At 57.5% G+C, this 16,915-nt stretch overlaps 1 protein-coding gene across 3 annotated transcripts in view; it reads left to right on the plus strand.

Annotated features, from left to right (window-relative positions):
* TTC28 (tetratricopeptide repeat domain 28) overlaps nucleotides 1-16,915 on the plus strand; it is a 599,721-nt gene that overhangs the window by 565,546 nt on the left and 17,260 nt on the right. For all 3 annotated transcript variants that reach the window (XM_030860704.2, XM_030860705.2, XM_030860706.2), the window contains 3 exons: nucleotides 3,060-3,204; nucleotides 13,087-13,266; nucleotides 14,924-15,644. In XM_030860704.2, coding sequence (XP_030716564.1) covers nucleotides 3,060-3,204; nucleotides 13,087-13,266; nucleotides 14,924-15,644 — 1,046 coding nt within the window. The remainder of the gene's footprint in view (nucleotides 1-3,059; nucleotides 3,205-13,086; nucleotides 13,267-14,923; nucleotides 15,645-16,915) is intronic.

A 16,915-nucleotide genomic window follows, 5' to 3' on the forward strand; every position in this document is an offset into this window, starting at 1 on the left:
GGAGCTTAACCGCTCGGCTCCTCTGAAGTATGGCACACCTTTGTGCAGATCTCCGGGCAGGCGCACCCCTATGAGAGCCGCTGTAGGTCACTGTGAATGTTGTAGCAAAAGCAGAAGCAACGCACACAGGGAGCTTGTTGATTGCAGTCTGTCCAAGGCAGCTCTGTGGAGGTGAGGAAACCACTGCTCGCTACTGTGACCCTGGTGGGTCCTAGCCTGAGACCCAGCCCACCCCCCAGCCCCCGGAAGCGTACAGATGCCCAGAGAGAGTGTCCCTGGAAACTTCCACCAAGCAACACGTGCAGCGACCGGCCGTGTGTTTACCAGCCCTGACCAAGGACATCGACTGGCTTCCCACCTGAACTGGCCGGGGGTGAGGGCACTGAGTCCCAGCCTGGTCCCAGCCGTGGAGACCAGCAGGAGGCCTTCCTCTGATTGGCCCTGCAAGGAATCGGCCTGGGGGAGGAGCTTCCTGTTCAGGCAGGCCTGGTGCTGAAGGGGGTGGGCCAGCCGCCCTGCCGCCTCCCTCCCCAGCTCTCCAGCCCGCAGCCCCACCCTCCATACATTTGCCCCCAACACTCTGCCCCAAGCACCCCAGTGCTCCATTCCCAACACTGGTGCCTCCCTCTGCGCTGTTCCCTGGGCTTGGAACAGCCTTCCCCCTCCTTGTCCACAGGCAGTCTAACTCCAGATCGTCCCCTGTGCCCACAGCAAATGGTCCTCTCCCAGAAAGCCCTCCCTCGGCTCTGCCTGACCAGCAGCTAGTCAGGGTCTTATGCCCCGGACCTCTGCTGGCGCTCTTCCCTTCCCTACGTACAGCCGAGTGCCGGGACCCATGGGTCAACCCCTCTGTGGACCCCCGTGCGGGGTAGTGATGCGTGTGGAGTGGGTTAGCATTGTTGGGCCCCTTTAGATGCCTCTGGCACTTCGTGGGTTCAATAAAAAGGCACCCCAGCCCACTCCCACCCTCCTGCCCAGGGCTTCTCACTCATCGTCCCATCAGCTGAGACTCCCAACACCTTTCAAGTTCTGGATGCTTTGCAGCCATCCTCCCCTATCTGACACTCTCTGCAGCGTTTTCCCTTTTTGCAGATGCAAAAAGTAAGGCCCAGAGGGCGAGAGACTTGCCCCAGGCTGGGACCCGTGCCCACAGGTCTGTCCATCACACAGCTCCCCACCCCCTCCTGCCTTCCCTGTGCAGCTTGGTCATGCTGGTCTCCTTGTACTACCAGGGGAGCTCGGGATGTGGAGCTGGGTCTCTGTCTCCAGTAGGAGCTATTTCGTTTAGGGCCTTGGGGTTTGTGGAGCGCCCCATCGGTCACTGTTAGGACTTGTGGCCACACCGTTGTCTGGGAACATGGCACTCCCTGGATGTCTGTGGCCAGATTAATCAGACTCAGGTGCCTCAAGTGGGGTAACAAGCCCACAGTCCAGGAGACACATGTCTGAGGAGTGAAGTGAGGGGTGTGTGGGGCAGGGTGCTGCAGTCCTGCCACGCCCCCCCGTGCTGTTCTGGTGGCAGCCCGGGCTCCCCAGGCTGCAAGCACACACAGGCCGTGTGTAGGAGCACGCGGTGCCATGACAGACACTGCGCGTCACTCCAGCACATCTCTGGAGGGCCGTTTGGTGCTCTCTCCTTCAGGGGAGCAATGCTCTTTGCCGTGTATTCCAGGGAATTAAGTGAGCCTCTGAGTGTCACTGCAGGGTTATCTGTGCTTCACTGGCTCTGATGGCAAAGACATGCCGCAGCCCCAGTCGCTTGTAATTACATGCTTTCTGAGTGAGGGTGATGTAGGAGCGGCCATGAGCGGGCTCGCAGGCCCTCCGAGCCCCCTCCTCTTTCTTCTCTTGCAGGAGCAGGGTAGGGGCTGAGGGTGCTCACAGCCTGGCTTGGCACGACCCTAGGATTTAGAAGTGGGACATTGCTGAGAACACCGCAAAGGGCGGGGGAAGGCCAGGGACAGAAGCCATGCCTCAAAAACGCAAACGCATCTTTCAGATCATTTCTCTAGATGGTCATGGATCCTGGCCTGGCCCAGGAGGGAAAGCCGCGTTCTGCTTTTCCTTAGGTAACAACCACAGAGCTGCCACTGCCCAGAGTACTTACTTGGCCATGTGTCTGGTGTGAGACCTGGTCTCTGCCTTAAGGTCCTTGAGTGCATAGCAGAAACTCCAGAACTGTGCACAGTGTCTGGATCAAGCTTGAGAGACCACTGACTATCCGATAGTCATGTGGAGACCATCACCAGAGGCTGTGCTGAGGCCACGCTAGCCACGCCGAAGGGCTGGTTCAGAAAGACTCGTGGGGGCAGCCTGGTCCTTGCAGTGGAGATGGGTTTGTTTCCCAACCTGCCATGTCTTCTGCTCACCTGTGCCGCTTGTCCTCTGTGGGTCCCCAGGGCCTGCGTCAGTGCCTGGCAGGTAGCCAGCGCTCAGGAAACATTTGCTCAATGCATCAGTGACTCAGTGGATGTTGTTGGCCTGTGTTGGGAGTGTGAAACTTGGGGTCCTTGGGGTTGAAAATACCACCTGTACTAATAAAATTTTGCTTGGAAACTTTGGAACATAAATTAAAAAGGAAAACAAAACGCTGCAGCTGCTCCTGAGCTGACCACCCCCCCATGCGGGGCCTCGGGCTGTGCTGGGGCTCCGGTGGGGGCCGGAGGCTGACCTGAGCCCAGGTTGGGGCCAACGCCCTGGACGTTAGTTGGTCTTGGGGCACCGTCTTCCGAGCAGTTTGGTGGCTGCCCCGATTCTCATGGTCCTCATGTCTGCCTGCCCAGTCGCTCCATGCAAGGATGTAATTAAATCCTTTGAAGAGCACTTCAGGACATTTGATTATGCAGAAAAACTCCACAGCCATGTAAGCTGCTGTGTGCAGCTGGTCCGCCCTGTGGTGTCTGTCAGTGCTCACTGTGCTGTGAACAGTGCCTGAGGGGGAGGGGGCGAGGCCAGAGGGAGGGAGGCCCGCACGTCCTGCTGGGTGGCCTCCCAGCTCCCTTCTCCAGGAACAGGAACGGAGCCTGTGCCCGACGTCACCCCTGTCCTTCTCTCCCCAGGAGCTGCCAGAGCATGACCAGCCTGGTCGGCAACGCCACGTCGCCCGTCAAGGACGGGACCTCCTCTCTTCCCAGGAGGCAGAGCTCGTTCGTCAGGCCGCCGCTCCGCGCTCTGTACGACCTGCTCGTGGCACCCATGGAAGGGGTAAGTGCCTGGCCCAGGGCTCCTTGGCGTCAGGACGCATCACTTCCCGCTCAGCACCCCCACACCCCCCAGAGAAAAAACAGGCTCCTGAGACAGAAGAGGTTTTCCAGACATGGGGCTTCTCTGTCCAACTTCTCGGTCAGCGTCCAGAAGCCCAAGTGGACGTGTGTTCTGGGTTGGCTGCTGGTTAGTGGATGGGCCCTGAGCTCCAAGTGGGCAGGCAGATCCGGGTTCAGGTCCCAGCCCGGCTCCTTACTGGCCGGCCGGTCAGTTTGGCCTCTGTGACCTCAGGTGCAAATGAGATGCTGCTTCTTCCCACCTTGCTCGTCAGACTTGGGGAGGCCTGGTGGCGCAGGGCTGCCCGCATCTCCCCCATCTCCTCAGCAGTCAGCGCTCCCCCACCCACTGCTCATCTGAGGGTCTCGCCTGAGCAGCTTCAAGCCCAGGGCCGCTTCCTGTTGAGAACAGACCCTTGGCCTCTGCCCTTGTCAGGACTCACTCCACCACAGGGTCCAGTGGCAGAGACACCCTTGCACTTGTGATTTCTCGAGAAGGTTGAGCGCGGCTACTGACAGGTTTCTGTGGCCCTAGTCTTTGCACATCACTTTTCAATCCAGACGTGGCTCTGTAACTGGCGGGAGGATGTTGGGGGAGGGCTGCCAAAGGGCTCAGGGATCTTGTGAATCTGAACGGTGAGCCCATCAGATGCTTGTGTATGCGACTGGGTATTAGTCAGCTCTGGCTGCTGTAACAAAATGCTGCCGACTGGGGCTTAAACAACCAACATTTATTTCTCACAGTTCTGGAGGCTGGAAATCCCAGATTCTTGGTGGGAGACCTCTTCCTGGCTTGAAAACAGCTACTTTCGCACGTGTCCTCACGTGATGGAGAGAAAGACAGAGACAGAGAGACAGGGAGAGTGAGCACACTCAGGTCTCTTCCTCTTCTTCTAAGGACACTAATCCCATCATGGAGGTCCTGCCCTCATGATCTCATCTAAACTGAATTATCTCCCCAAGGTCCTACCTCCAAATACCATCACACTGGGGGCCTAGGGCATGAACATATAAATTTGGGGGGGACACAAGCATCCAGTTCATAACAGGCCCCTGCAGCAAGTGGAGGCTGTGCTCCTGGGGGGCCCATCTCTCAGCTGGGAAGGGTGGGGATTGATGGGCCCTCAGGGAGCCAGCCTGTGTGTCCCTCCTAGCAGCTCCCCACAGCCAGGTGGGAGATTCGTCTCACAGGTGTTGGAGTGGCCCATCAGCAGCTCTCTTGCACTTTAGCCGACTGACAGGGGTGCATCCTCAAGGTGTCCTCACCTTGACAGTGATCCCTTCACCCTCAGGAAATGCCAGTGCATCTCCTGGCCTGGCCTTCCCAGGATGTGTGTCAACTTGCCTAATATTTTTCAGGAGGCTGCACTGCCTGGTGGCGCCCTCTGGACTTCCCTCGCTCAGGGACACGGGGGTGGAGGGAAGCATAGAGCCTCTAGGAGCTGGAAGCCTAGACTCATGTCTAGCACTGCCTTTTCCTGGCTAGGTGACCTTGGCCAAGCTGGTACCCCTCCTTGAGTACCTGTGTCCTCATTAGAAATTGAGGACGATGCCACTGAGCAGAGCCATCTCTGTGTCCTTAGCAGCTGTTACGGGGCCTGGTGCATGTTGGCACTCAATAAAATTTATAGATGGTACGTGGTCCAAAGCTGCATTTGTTTTTTGGGTCTAGTCTGGATACAAAACAGAAGACCCAAGGCAAAAGTCAGCTAATGGGTTTTCTGTGGCCGCTCTTTTGCGGCAGCTGGGAGCTTTCCAAGAGGTTATCAAGCAGAAGGAAGGGGCTGGGCCTGCCCTGGAGGCGCTTTGAGTCTGTGAGCCCCCGATGCTGTCAACCAGCCGGGTGCTGGTTCCGGCTTACTTCTGGGTAGGTCCCAAGTCCAGCGAAGTGCCTGCAGGGGACCCACACCTGAGCGTTGTTTGTTTCGCTGGTTGACACCCGCCCCTTTTGGCCAGGGAAGGGGCTCTTCCCTTGTATCAAAGACAGAAATCCTCAGGGTGGAGAGCAGCTGGAAGAGGCTGGGGGCGGAGAGAGGCAACCCCTCCCTCCCTCCATTGCAGCGTTTCCACCCAGGAGAGAGGCTGCTACAGCCACGAGTCATCCTTGAAGGGGTCCCATGAGTTCATAAACTCTGTCCTGTGTTTCTTAGACAGTTTTTCTCTCTGAGGACTTTCCCCTATGACTTAAAGAACATAAACATGCCCGTGGGATTAGTGATTGCTTGTGTCTGGACATCTGTGCTCCTCCAGGGGTGCTGGGAGGGGGAAGATTTATGGACTCGAGCCCCAAACGAGTTAGAACTGTGATCGAAGTCATGTCTTTATACAGTTGACTAAGGAAGGAAACCCCGGCCCCCCGACGTGCGTGCCGGCGTCCTGAGGCTGCAGCGGGCCCTCTGTGCTTGGGAACTGCATGTGTGAACGGGTGTGACCCTCAGGGGTACGTCTCATCTTGAAGTGAGGCATTTAGTTTGAAAGCATTTAGTTCCTGATATTTAGTCCTTTTGTGACTGAGGAGTTTGAACACAGTGAAGGAGTTAGGCTGCCTCACGAGAGATGTGGAGTAAAACCTTTCAGAGGTCGTTAAAGTAAATGATCAGGGCAAGAGCTTTCCCTTGGCTGACTAATGGGACTCACTGCGGTTCAGTAAAACCACTTCACCGAAGAGCTGGGATCTAATCAGGAGTTCCTTCCCCATTCACGTGTTTATTGACACGTGCCAGGCACAGCCGGGCGCACACCGGGCACAGTGGGGGCGGGGGCGGTTTGCCGGGTATGATGCTCATGGACTGTGCTCCCGCTCAGCGCACTGCCTGGCGGAGGACTACCACTGCTGCTTCCCGCCCTGCTCCGGAGGCCACTAGAGGGCGACACGGCACCGTCCGCCACTCGCGCCGCTGTCAGCTGCCAGACAGAGCCAGGCCTTCTTCACATTTTCAGTGAAAATACAAATCAAAACCAAAAGTCCAAGATTATGAATTAATGACACTTCAAGACTAAAACGATTAGCCTCTTCACATGGGACGTATAATTATTTGAACAACTGCCTTTGTTTAGCCTCAGTCCTGTTGCTAAGGGACTAGGTCAGACGGTATGAAAAGTGGAACAGAATAATATTTTACCGCAGGCTTGCACCAGGACTTGATTTAATTTAGCTGAAGGGAAACACTGCCTTGGCTCTTTCATTGAAGCACGCTGTCCTTTGCTGTCAGGACGGGTGAGCACGTCCAGTTATCATTGAGGAGGCCCCGTTCCATCTGCCATGAGCCATCATCAAACATTAAGTCAAATCCTGTCTCAGACCCAAAGGAGAAAATGTCACCAAAGTGGCACGTGCTAGTGTGAGAGGGACCGGGACCCGGTTTGTGTCCGTGGCATTCGTTCTTCGTCACCGTGGAGTGAAGGGTAGTAACTCGTGCCCAGGCCTGGACTCGCCACAGGGACACGCAGAACCACGCGCCCCCAGGGCTGCTCCACGTGAAGCGCAGGCCCCGAATTACCCCTCAGTGTGCAGACGGGGCCTCATCCAAAGCCAGAAGCTGCTAGCATTAAGGACCCAGGTGTAGAGTCTAAGATTCCCTAGGATTTGGTCAAATCACTCTTTAAATGTGAATTAACAAGTCCCTGGGCTTGTTCTAGTTATAGTCTCTGTCATCCTTATAATTGTTTCCATTTATTTAAATTCCCTGTTTGCTAAGTTTACAGTCGTCAAAGCCAAGATGATAGGACAGGTAGGAGGAGTGAACGACTCTGGTCAGAAGGAACAGTCCCCCTCGTCCACCTCTGCTCTTGACTAAAGAAGCCTCCAGGCTAAGCGGAGTTATTTGGTTCAGGACCCCAGAAACTGACTTAAAACTTGCCGTTCACATCGGTTAGGTTGGTAAACTGCCTTCCTAGACACCAGATCTCCAGGATGGCCCAGGACCTCTCCTCTGAAAACTCGAGGTAGGGCTCTGGCTTTGCCAGGGGCTTGACCAGGAGGAGAGCTTGGCTTTGGCAGGTCGTGACTGTGATGTCTGCTCTGGGGGAAAGGGACTCTTGTAAAGCGGTGTGATAACCTAGCTTATCCTTACCCGGTAGATGAGACCAACTGGTCAGGTGCCTGGTTTGTAAGTAGACTGGAGGCTTTGGAGGTCATCTTCGAAGGCTCGTCACACAACAGTCCGACCTTGACTCCAGAGTGTGGAGGGGGGACAAGGCCCGCGAGATGGGCACCTCCAGGCTGTCTGATTTCTGTTTGGGACTTTGTGGTAACATTCACATGGATAGGACAGACGTCACCCAAGGACCACAAGTGTCACCACAGCTGATTAGGAGAAGGAAAAACGGAGGCAACGACTCACAAGCTGTCTGGACTGCTGAAGCAGTGGTGAGAGCGCCAGACCAATCAGCGAGCTCCTGCCAGGCAAGCAGTGTTCTCACCTGGGTCAGGGCCCCTTGGGTCGATTCGAGCTGATGTTCAACTGCCCCCGTCTCAGCCTGACCCCTGTAGGTTCTGGGGGAGCCAAGGCACGCCTTCCACTGAGGGTGTGTGGGCTTGTTTTCACCATTTCGGTTACAGAGAGGCCTCTTTGAGACTGGACGCTGGGTGGCCGGTAGGCCCCTCCGGCTCTGGTTGGCCACTGGTCATGCATCTCCCGTAGCCAGATTCCTCTGGTTTGCCCCTTCTCAGAATCTCCAGGCAAACCAGTGGTTTGTTTTTTGTTGTTCAGAGAGGACAGTTGAGTGGGTCGAATTTGGACCCTGTGTTTCTGGTTGGAATACAGTGTCTACAATCCTGGTAGCTTTTAGTCATGGTTTCAGGGTTTTTTTCTGAACAGCTTTGATATTTACTGAGACTGATACAACCATCCATGACACCAATATTTCTCAGAAGCGTCACATAAAAGGTTTCTCTACCTTAAAAAGTTCTTGATCAATTCACTCAATCAAAAATATAAGTCAGGAAAAAAATCCTAAGCCCTGTACAGGGTTCTGGGGTATCCAGATTCCCAGCAGTCAGCTCTTTGCTTCTGGAATCCTTGTTGTACATAGTGAAGTCCATTTCATCCCAGATCTAAACTGCTGGAAAGTTCATGGACCCAGGAGTTTTCTTGCCCTCCCCCGTGGTGACCAGGGGTGTTCATTCTCTGGCCTGTGATGCTGCAAGGCTCTGAGAGGCCTCCTGTCCTTCCGTGAAAACGGAACTCCCCGCATATGGGGGCTGCAGGCTGCTCCTCTGGACCCTGGTGCTGTGCACAGAGCACGTAGTGCTTAAGCCAAAGTTGGGACACATGCAACATCATGTTTGATAATGGTGCTTTCCAAACGGTTCAGCACCCCCCAGGTCACCATGAGTGTATACGGGAGATCCCATTGACCAAAATGGTGATTGAATCAGGGTTCACCACCCAGCAAACACTTGGGACCCGTGGGGGTTGCCTGGGGGAACTGCCGACTCGGAAATTGGACGTCAGGGTAACTGCTCGGCGGTGGGTTTCACAGGTGTCAGGTGTGGTGGATACTCAGTGAAGAGCTGTGGATGATGGTGGTGGAGACGTGCAGGTGAGGAGGACCGTGGTGATGGCGGTATCCCTGAGTCCCTGGGTTCCATGTGGAGCTGGATGCTCCAAAGAGGCCATTTACGTGTTTTGGCCATGTTTACAAACACAGGAGGGAAAGGGAATGAGTTGTACTAGAAAAATGATCGAGACCCAGCAGGAAAGAATAGTATGAATAATAGGACCTGTGTTCCTCTTACTTAAAGCACCTGGAGGCAGTTGAGAATTCATGTTTGACATGTATGTGCTGAGGGCCCGCCTAGAGCCCCACACGCTGCCTGTGAGGTCGCAGCGTCAGTGCTGTCCCGTGGGTTCGGGAACTGAGGGGCAGGGAGGTGAGAGTCTTGTCGATGTTCTCAGAACCCCCTCCACCTCTCCCCTAACCACACACCCCATCATCTAGCAGTTCCGGGTCCCCCAGAGCTCCCGACCCAGCACACGGGCCCAGACCCCGTGGCGAAGGCCTCTCCCGGAATGTGCCTTCCCTTCCTGGTCACTGGGCAAGGCTTTCCAACCTTCCAAACCCCGCTCAACAGAGGGCCTGGGTCTGGTCCGGAGCTAGAAAGCACAGGTAGGTTAACTAGGGGAGATCAGTATCAAGACTGTTCCCTGTGGTGAAGGGGTAACTGTGAGATACGGGAGACTGTGTGGTTCTCCTGGGCTGAGGGAGCGAAACCCAGGAAGGACGGACACTGATGAGGTGTGGTTCCCCCTCCACCCACTCCCCGGGAGCGGGCTGTTCCCTGGTCAGCCGGGCCACCCCCGAGTGCGGCTGGGAGGAGGCCAGGAGCCACAGATGGCAGGGCCACGGCGGGGCTGCGGTTTAGTACGCGTGCGCACGCCTGCGTGCGCACGCACGCACACGCACGCACGCACGCCTCAGGGCAGCACGTGTCGCTCGCTCGGGAGAACCGGCTGCAGGAAGCAGCGTGTGAAGAGCAGGTGAGGACAGGGCGTTGGGAGCTGAGGTGGGAGCTGATAACAGCCGCCTGGAGCCCCCTGTGGAGAGGAGCCCTCTCTCTGCAAAGCCTGGGCTTCGCCCGTTTTCGTCCTCTCGCTGCCCGCCTCCCCTCCAGCCCGGCCGGCCTGGCGCCGCGAGCGCTCCAGCCGTGTTTGCTGCGAGAGGCAGGGTCACGCTTCCTGGGGGAATAAACAGATTTTAGGGCACTTGGCCCGGTGTTTTCTATTTCAGAAGACACCTTTCTGGAAACTGTAGGGGTCAGAGAGTCGGGGTCCTTGCTGGCATTTGTTGGACTGTACTCGTGGCGGGTGTGGGGGCGATGCGGAGCCCTTTTGTCCTTCAAACCCAGGGCTTCAGAAGCCAGCGAGCCCTTCCCAGACTGGCAGACGGAGGCGCAGAATAGCGCTTCCTTGAATTCTCTCTTCTCCGTCTAACAGACGAGGTGTAGCTTGCATAGACATGACTGTGCTCTCTGTGTTTAAGTTCACGTTGGATTATGGCTGATCCTTCCGTGCCAGGGTGACGCTCGTGTGTCCTGGAGGCAGGATGCAGAGGACAGCTTTCAGGGCCCCTGTTCCAACACGTTCGGTCAGTGTTCCCGCTGCCTTTAACCAGAGATGCCCGTCTGCCATGCAGCCTGTCTGCCACCACCCACCTCCTTCCCCTCTGCTGGATAAGGGTCCCGTTTGGAGCCCTCACCCAGGGCTGTGCGTGCCAGGCCAGAACCTGCGGCGAGGTGCTGTCCCGGGAGGATCTGGACCTATGAATTCGGGTACACGGTTCAGAGACGGGCTCGCAAGCTCCCAGGCTAGAGTTTCAGAGGCGTTTCCCTCTCCTCGCTGCTAAGGCTACTCTTCACCAAGTCCTGGCAAGTCCTGTCCCCTTTTCTCCGCTGCGTTTCCTCGCCTGAATTACCGCGAGCAGCCCGTCTCGTTGGTGCAGGCTGCCTTTCAAGGCTTCATCAGAGGTTCCGCAGCAGAGGATGCAGGTCCCCACAGCCTGCGAGAGCCACACTCCCGCTCAGCCTCAGGCCTCCACCATCTGGCTCCCGAGTCCCTCTCCAGCCTTGCCCTCCGTGTACCCCATGGGCCTCGTCTGCCCAGGTGGGGCCTCCCCACCCTCACGTGCAGAGCAGCAGCTGGGGCGGGGGGGCGGGCCCAGCATCGTGTCCCACCCTCTGGGGCTGGCGTTTTACACTTCCGTGGTCTCACTCAGTAGTGGTTTCTTGTGCACGTTTTATTTTCTGAGACATTGCATCATCGTGAGCTCTCGAGCAGGGACTGAGTCCTGAACTGACGTGGCTCCCCATCACCCAGTCCCCCACCTTAGACACTAGTGGCTGATGGAGAGATCAGAAATCAGTCGTCGCAGAAGACACCTGAGCTCTTCCCAGGACGTGACATCACCCTCTTAAGGCTTGTGCCTCAGACAAGACAGTCTTGTGGGCGGAGTTAGCAGAGTCCCTTCAAAGGCACGCTGCCTGTGGACCTTTTCTCTAAGCGGCGTCCAGCCTCTTACCTGGCCCAGCACCCCTCAACTACCTTCACTTCATGTGACAGGTGCTGTCGTGACTGGGGACTTGTCTGAGAGTGCTGTGTCCCCGTGAAGCCCGTGACCTCTGGAATGACACCTGACAGAGACTTATCAGGGTTGGCGCCCTGGCAGGTGGAGTCCAGGGAAGGTCTGCAGGGGTAGGGCTGCCACCCCGTCCAGTGATGCCTGGTGACCCCGGATCAGGCGAGGATGGGTCTGGTTCTGCCCATGGCAGGTGGCCTGAGCCCCCCCCATTGCCCACGTGCCGAGCAGCAGTGCTCTGGCTGGGCAGCGAGCAGTTGTCACTGTCACAGCTGCTGACCCATCCCTGAGGTCAGGGTACCATCAGCCCAGCTGCTCCGGCCCGGCCCCCAGGGCCTCTAGGTGCACTGCAGCAGCCAGCAGTCTGCCCTCCAGAGGGCCTTCCAGAGCCTCCTCCCTGTGCCAGGCCAGGCAGGGGCCTCGGTGCGGCCCACGGTGGGGACACGGAGCCCAGGAGTTGACCCCTGGAGTGGTCACTGTGCACACCCTACTTCTTCCTTCCTGGGTTGTACAGCGATACTTTTACCTTTTCTTGGAAAGTAGCTCTTAAAGAAAAAAAGAAACAGTTGGCCCAGTAATTTTTACTTCTGCTTTCTTTAGATGCATCTAGAATTTTAAAAAAAGAAAGAAAGCCACAGGGGGTTTGTACAGACAGAATGTCCCACCAGGCGCGTGTCCCTTTGGGTTAGCTGAATGCCCTCTGCACCCTCAGCCCAGTGCCCACAGCAGCGCGGCCGTGGACACTCGCTCCTCCAGAGCGCAGTGGCTTGGGCAACAGAGGGATGTTGGGGGGGGACCCGGCTGTGACCCTCCCCCGAGCCAGCACCCCAGGGCTCAGGGCTGCCCAGCACCTGGCACCTGGTGCCCGCGGTCTGTGGGCCCTGCACATTCTCCCCGCAGGCTCCTGTGGCCGCTTCATCTCTTTATTCACACTTAGCCTATGTCTAGTCTGGTTTTCACAGTCATTGCCACTTGCGTTATCCGGATTCATCCGGCCTTAGTCTCCATGAGCAATTCTGTTGGAGCGTGAGGGCTGTCTGTCTGCTCTGGGTCCGCATGCACTCACCCTTCCCTCAGGTCCCCGCCTGGGCCTTTCAGGAGTGATGGGGGTCCCATCAGTGTCAGATTCCCTGTCAGCACCGGGGGAGCGAGGGGGGACAGCCCCTGCAGAGCCTGGGGCCATGGGGCCATCCTGTCCTCGGGGGAGGGACACAGAGGCCTGAGGTGACTTGAGGTCCTGGAATCCGGAACCCTTCTCCTCCGGGGATGTCATCCTGGTTCCCAAAGCTTCTGTCTGCACGCCAGTTCTCTCGCCTCCTGTCCACTGAAATGGACAGCACGTCCCACTTTGGTTGAGACCTCACTGCCTGTGTGACAGGGTCATTCCTACACTGCCCGTAGGGTCCCTGTGCCAACGCAGCATATCCTGCCCTGGTCCATCGGGTGCACCATGACTCAGTGCTTTCTGGGACAGCTGCCCTTTGCATGAATCCCCTGCCATCTGTAGAAACATCTGGATGACCCGGGCTGATCCTTGTCTTTGTGGGACACCCTTTGTGACGGGTGACAGCAGTCTCCCTCCTGGCCCTGCTCCTCTACCCTCCTCCTCGGGTGGCGCCTGTGAGGCAGGTGGGAGGGAGCCCCGCCCATCGCCCCCACTCCCTGAGCGGCCCCCCTGGGGGCGGGGGTGCCTGGTCCTCCCCAGGCGTCCCCCCCGCTGGGTGTGTCAGCCGCTCCACTCACCCCGCAGGGCCTGATGCACTCCAGCGGCCCTGTGGGCCGGCACCGGCAACTGGTCCTGGTTCTTGAGGGGGAGCTCTACCTCATCCCGTTCGCCCTCCTGAAGGGAAGCTCCTCCAATGAGTACCTGTACGAGCGCTTCGCCCTCATCGCCGTCCCTTCCATCCGCTCCCTCGGTCCTCAGGCCAAGGTAAGTCAGGCCCGCCTGGGTGTTTGGGGCGCCGTCCCTCTGGCTGGACTGGCATCCGCAGGAGGAGGTGTGGACTCCCTAGTTTGCGGCTGGTGGGGTGACTTTGGAGCAGATCCGTCCGAAGGCAGGGGGACAGCCTCCCGAACCCTTTGCCACCCCAGGAGGCCACCATGTGTGTCATTTCTCTCTGCGTTGCTTTGCTGTGACACCAGGGTTGGGAGCGACTCCCAGCACTGAGTCAGGCTGGAGGCCATGCCGCCTGTCTGAGGAAGCGGGTCACGCCCTGGGGGCCGCGCTCACCCGCCAAGCTGACCGCTGAGTGGGCGCCGAGTGTGCCCAGCAGAGGGGCCGCAGGCACGGAGGGCAGACAGATGGGATTAGCGTCAAGTGGGCAGGGGCCCCACAGGCCGACAAAGAACCGAAAACAAATGGGTGGCTTTCAGGACTTGGGTCTCATTCAGCAAAAATCAGTGTGGGATGAACTCTGTGGACTCAAGGGGGTGACAGTGGCCCGCCGCAGGTCAGGGCTTAGCCCACAGCCACCCCTGGCGCTGCCCACCTACCTAGAGGGCCTTCAGAGCCAGCCCTGAGCCCTCCCTTCTCTAAACTCGCCCAGATACCCTGAGACCTGGGCTCCCTCCTGCCCCGACACTCCTGCCCCAGACCTGGGCGTGGGCGGCCCCCACGGGACCTGCCTTGGCCTCCGTTGACCTTGGTCATTGGCATGGTTCCAGCCAGGTCAGTTTCTGCCTCACGGGTTTTGGAGATCTTAGTTATGACTGTTTTTGTTGCTGAATTGTACTTCTCATGGGACAGAATCAGTTCAAGGTGAAAGAAATGATTTTCTCCAAGTTTTCCTCATGTCCATGGTTGACTGTGAATCCCATCCATGAGCCTGCTGTGTGCCGTCCGGCACGGAGGGTCGACTCACCTCTCCAGCTGCCAGGGCACCCTGGGAGGCACAGATGAACCAGAGAGTGGAAGAGTCCCGCCTCCCGACAGGCACCCGAGAGGCATTTCTCTTTCCCAGTTTAAGGCATCACCAGGTGGAAACACCAAAAAATTATTTTGAAATAATTTGATACGTGATGTTTTCCCCAAAAAACATCAGAAGGCATCGTAGGGGAAAATCAGAACTTTGTTGGGCTTCTTTATGCTGATGTTATAATTCAGTGATGTTATTCATCTTTCCAGTTGTAGTGCCTCTAAAGGACTTAATTTGGTCCTGTCTCCCCTGCGACTTGCTTTTTGCAAGTTTAAACAAAATCACCCCTCAGAGCCCCTGTTGCATCAGGAGTGGATTCCCCCTGATTGAGGGGCTCACAGGGGAGCCTGTGGGAGGGAGATGTAGGGCAGGTGATCCTGCCCTGCACACCCTTACCTCCTACATGCCCTGTCCCACCCTCCTCCAGCTTGACAAACGTCAAGGGGTCTTCCTGCCATCTATCTGGTCTCATTGTTTTCAAGAGCTTGTCACCAGCAGGTGTGATTCTCAGTCGGACATGCACCTGTGTCAGAAAGGTCTTGAAAAGTAGAGTGAACAGAGTTATCAGGAGATCGGGTGGAGCCACGCTAGGTGCAGCCCTGCTGGAGAGCTGGCGTCTGCCTGCCCCAGAGAAGCCCTAATGGGTGGTCTGCTGTCTTCCCTCCCCTCCAGTCTCACCTGCGGAAGAACCCTCCCGCCTACTCCAGCTCCACGTCCATGGCGGCTGTAGTCGGCAACCCCAAGCTCCCATCGGCGGTGATGGACAGGTGGCTGTGGGGCCCGATGCCGTCAGCCGAGGAGGAGGCCTACATGGTGTCCGAGCTGCTGGGCTGCCAGCCGCTGGTGGGCAGCGTGGCCACCAAAGAGCGGGTCATGAGCGCCCTGACCCAGGCCGAGTGCGTCCACTTTGCCACCCACATCTCTTGGAAACTGTCGGCCTTGGTCCTCACGCCCAGTGTGGAAGGCACCCCCGCTGGCAGCAAGAGCTCCTTCGGCCACCCCTACACCATCCCTGAGTCCCTGCGGGTGCAGGATGACACCAGCGATGGCGAGAGCATCTCGGACTGCCCGCCGCTGCAGGAGCTGCTGCTCACAGCCGCCGACGTCCTGGACCTGCGGCTGCCTGTGAAGCTAGTGGTTCTCGGCTCCTCCCAGGAGTCCAACAGCAAGGTCACAGCCGACGGGGTCATCGCGCTGACGCGGGCCTTCCTGGCGGCCGGCGCACAGTGTGTCCTCGTGTCTCTGTGGCCTGTGCCCGTGGCTGCTTCCAAGATGTTCCTGCACGCCTTGTACTCGTCCCTGCTGAATGGCCTGAAGGCCAGCGCGGCCCTGGGTGAGGCCATGAAGGTGGTGCAGAGCAGCAAGGCCTTCTCACACCCCTCCAACTGGGCAGGTAGGGGCTCGGGCACCTGTCAGAGGGCCTGGGGGCGCAGTCAGGGGCGGTGGGGTGTGAGGACGGGGGCGGGGGGGGTGCTGGGGAAAGACAGTGCGGAGAGGCTCAGGGAGGGGGCCTCGCTGGCGGAGCCAAGTCAGCCTCTCCTCACTATGGCATTAAAGTGGCCTTGGGAGCAGGAGCATCAGAAGAGTTTGCCATCAGAGCACATGTCAGGCCCCTCCTGATGTCGTGTATACTGGGTGACCCATTTTACGGCCCTCATATGAAATCCCAGACTGTAGGAAAGAGCAGTCAGTGTGTTCAGAAAGACCTGAGATTTGGTCATTGGAGGACTTGGGTTTGGTCCAGCTCCACATCAGGCTGTGTGGCCTGAGACAGGTTCCTTACCCTCCCTGAAGCTCAGTGTCCTCAGTGGTACCAAGGGGATGACGGTGGTGGTGCTGGCATCTCCCTGTCCACATTTGAGACAGTCTGAGGAGTGGGTTGAACGTCTTGTGATGCATGAGGGGCCGGTGGCGTGTGTGCCCGGTGGTCCCACCGCAGGGCCCTGTGAGGGGCATGAGGGCCTGGGGGTGGAGGGAGCATGTTCCCTGTGACACCTGGTCTGCCGCTCAGCTCTGTGCGATGACCTGCGACCCGCTGTGGACCCTCCCATGTGGGAGACCCTCCCCGACAGGCTGAGACCCAGGCCTCTCCTGCGGCAGGGCCGCTTTGCTGACACACTTCATGATCCTTCAGTTTGTGGTGGTCTCTCTGAATTGGCCCCTACACCTCCCCAGGACCTCCAGAGCAGAAGACAATCCCACCAATGCCACAATAAGTGTCTTAAACCTTGAGAAGCAGAGGAACACCAAAAATACTATTTTCAAACATTTACATTTTATTGTTTTAATGGCAAAAAAATATACCATTCATTTATATGTTTAAAAGTTGGGAACAAAATGACTTTCACTTTACTCTTCCCCTCAAAGTAAATCCAGTTGACGTGAGCTGAGGTTGCTGGTGTCGTTCCCCAAAGGCAGGTGAACCCTGAAGCGGGGCCGTGGCGTCCCGGGCCCAGTGGCCAGCAAACAGGAGCCCGCAGGGGCCACCCTGGGCGTGGCGCTGAAGTTGCCCACGGCCAAGGGCTGGTGCCGGGTGGGTGAGCCATGTTGTTGAGGAGTGGAACGTGTTTACTTCACAAACACCTCATAGCTGTGGTCTTGTTCAAAAAGGTATTCAAAATTCAAAGCAGAATCTATGCTGTTTCCTCACGTGGCTGAAGAGAA

The sequence above is a fragment of the Globicephala melas genome, chromosome 13 (assembly GCF_963455315.2).
Source record: "Globicephala melas chromosome 13, mGloMel1.2, whole genome shotgun sequence".
Classification (NCBI taxonomy): Eukaryota; Metazoa; Chordata; class Mammalia; order Artiodactyla; family Delphinidae; genus Globicephala; species Globicephala melas.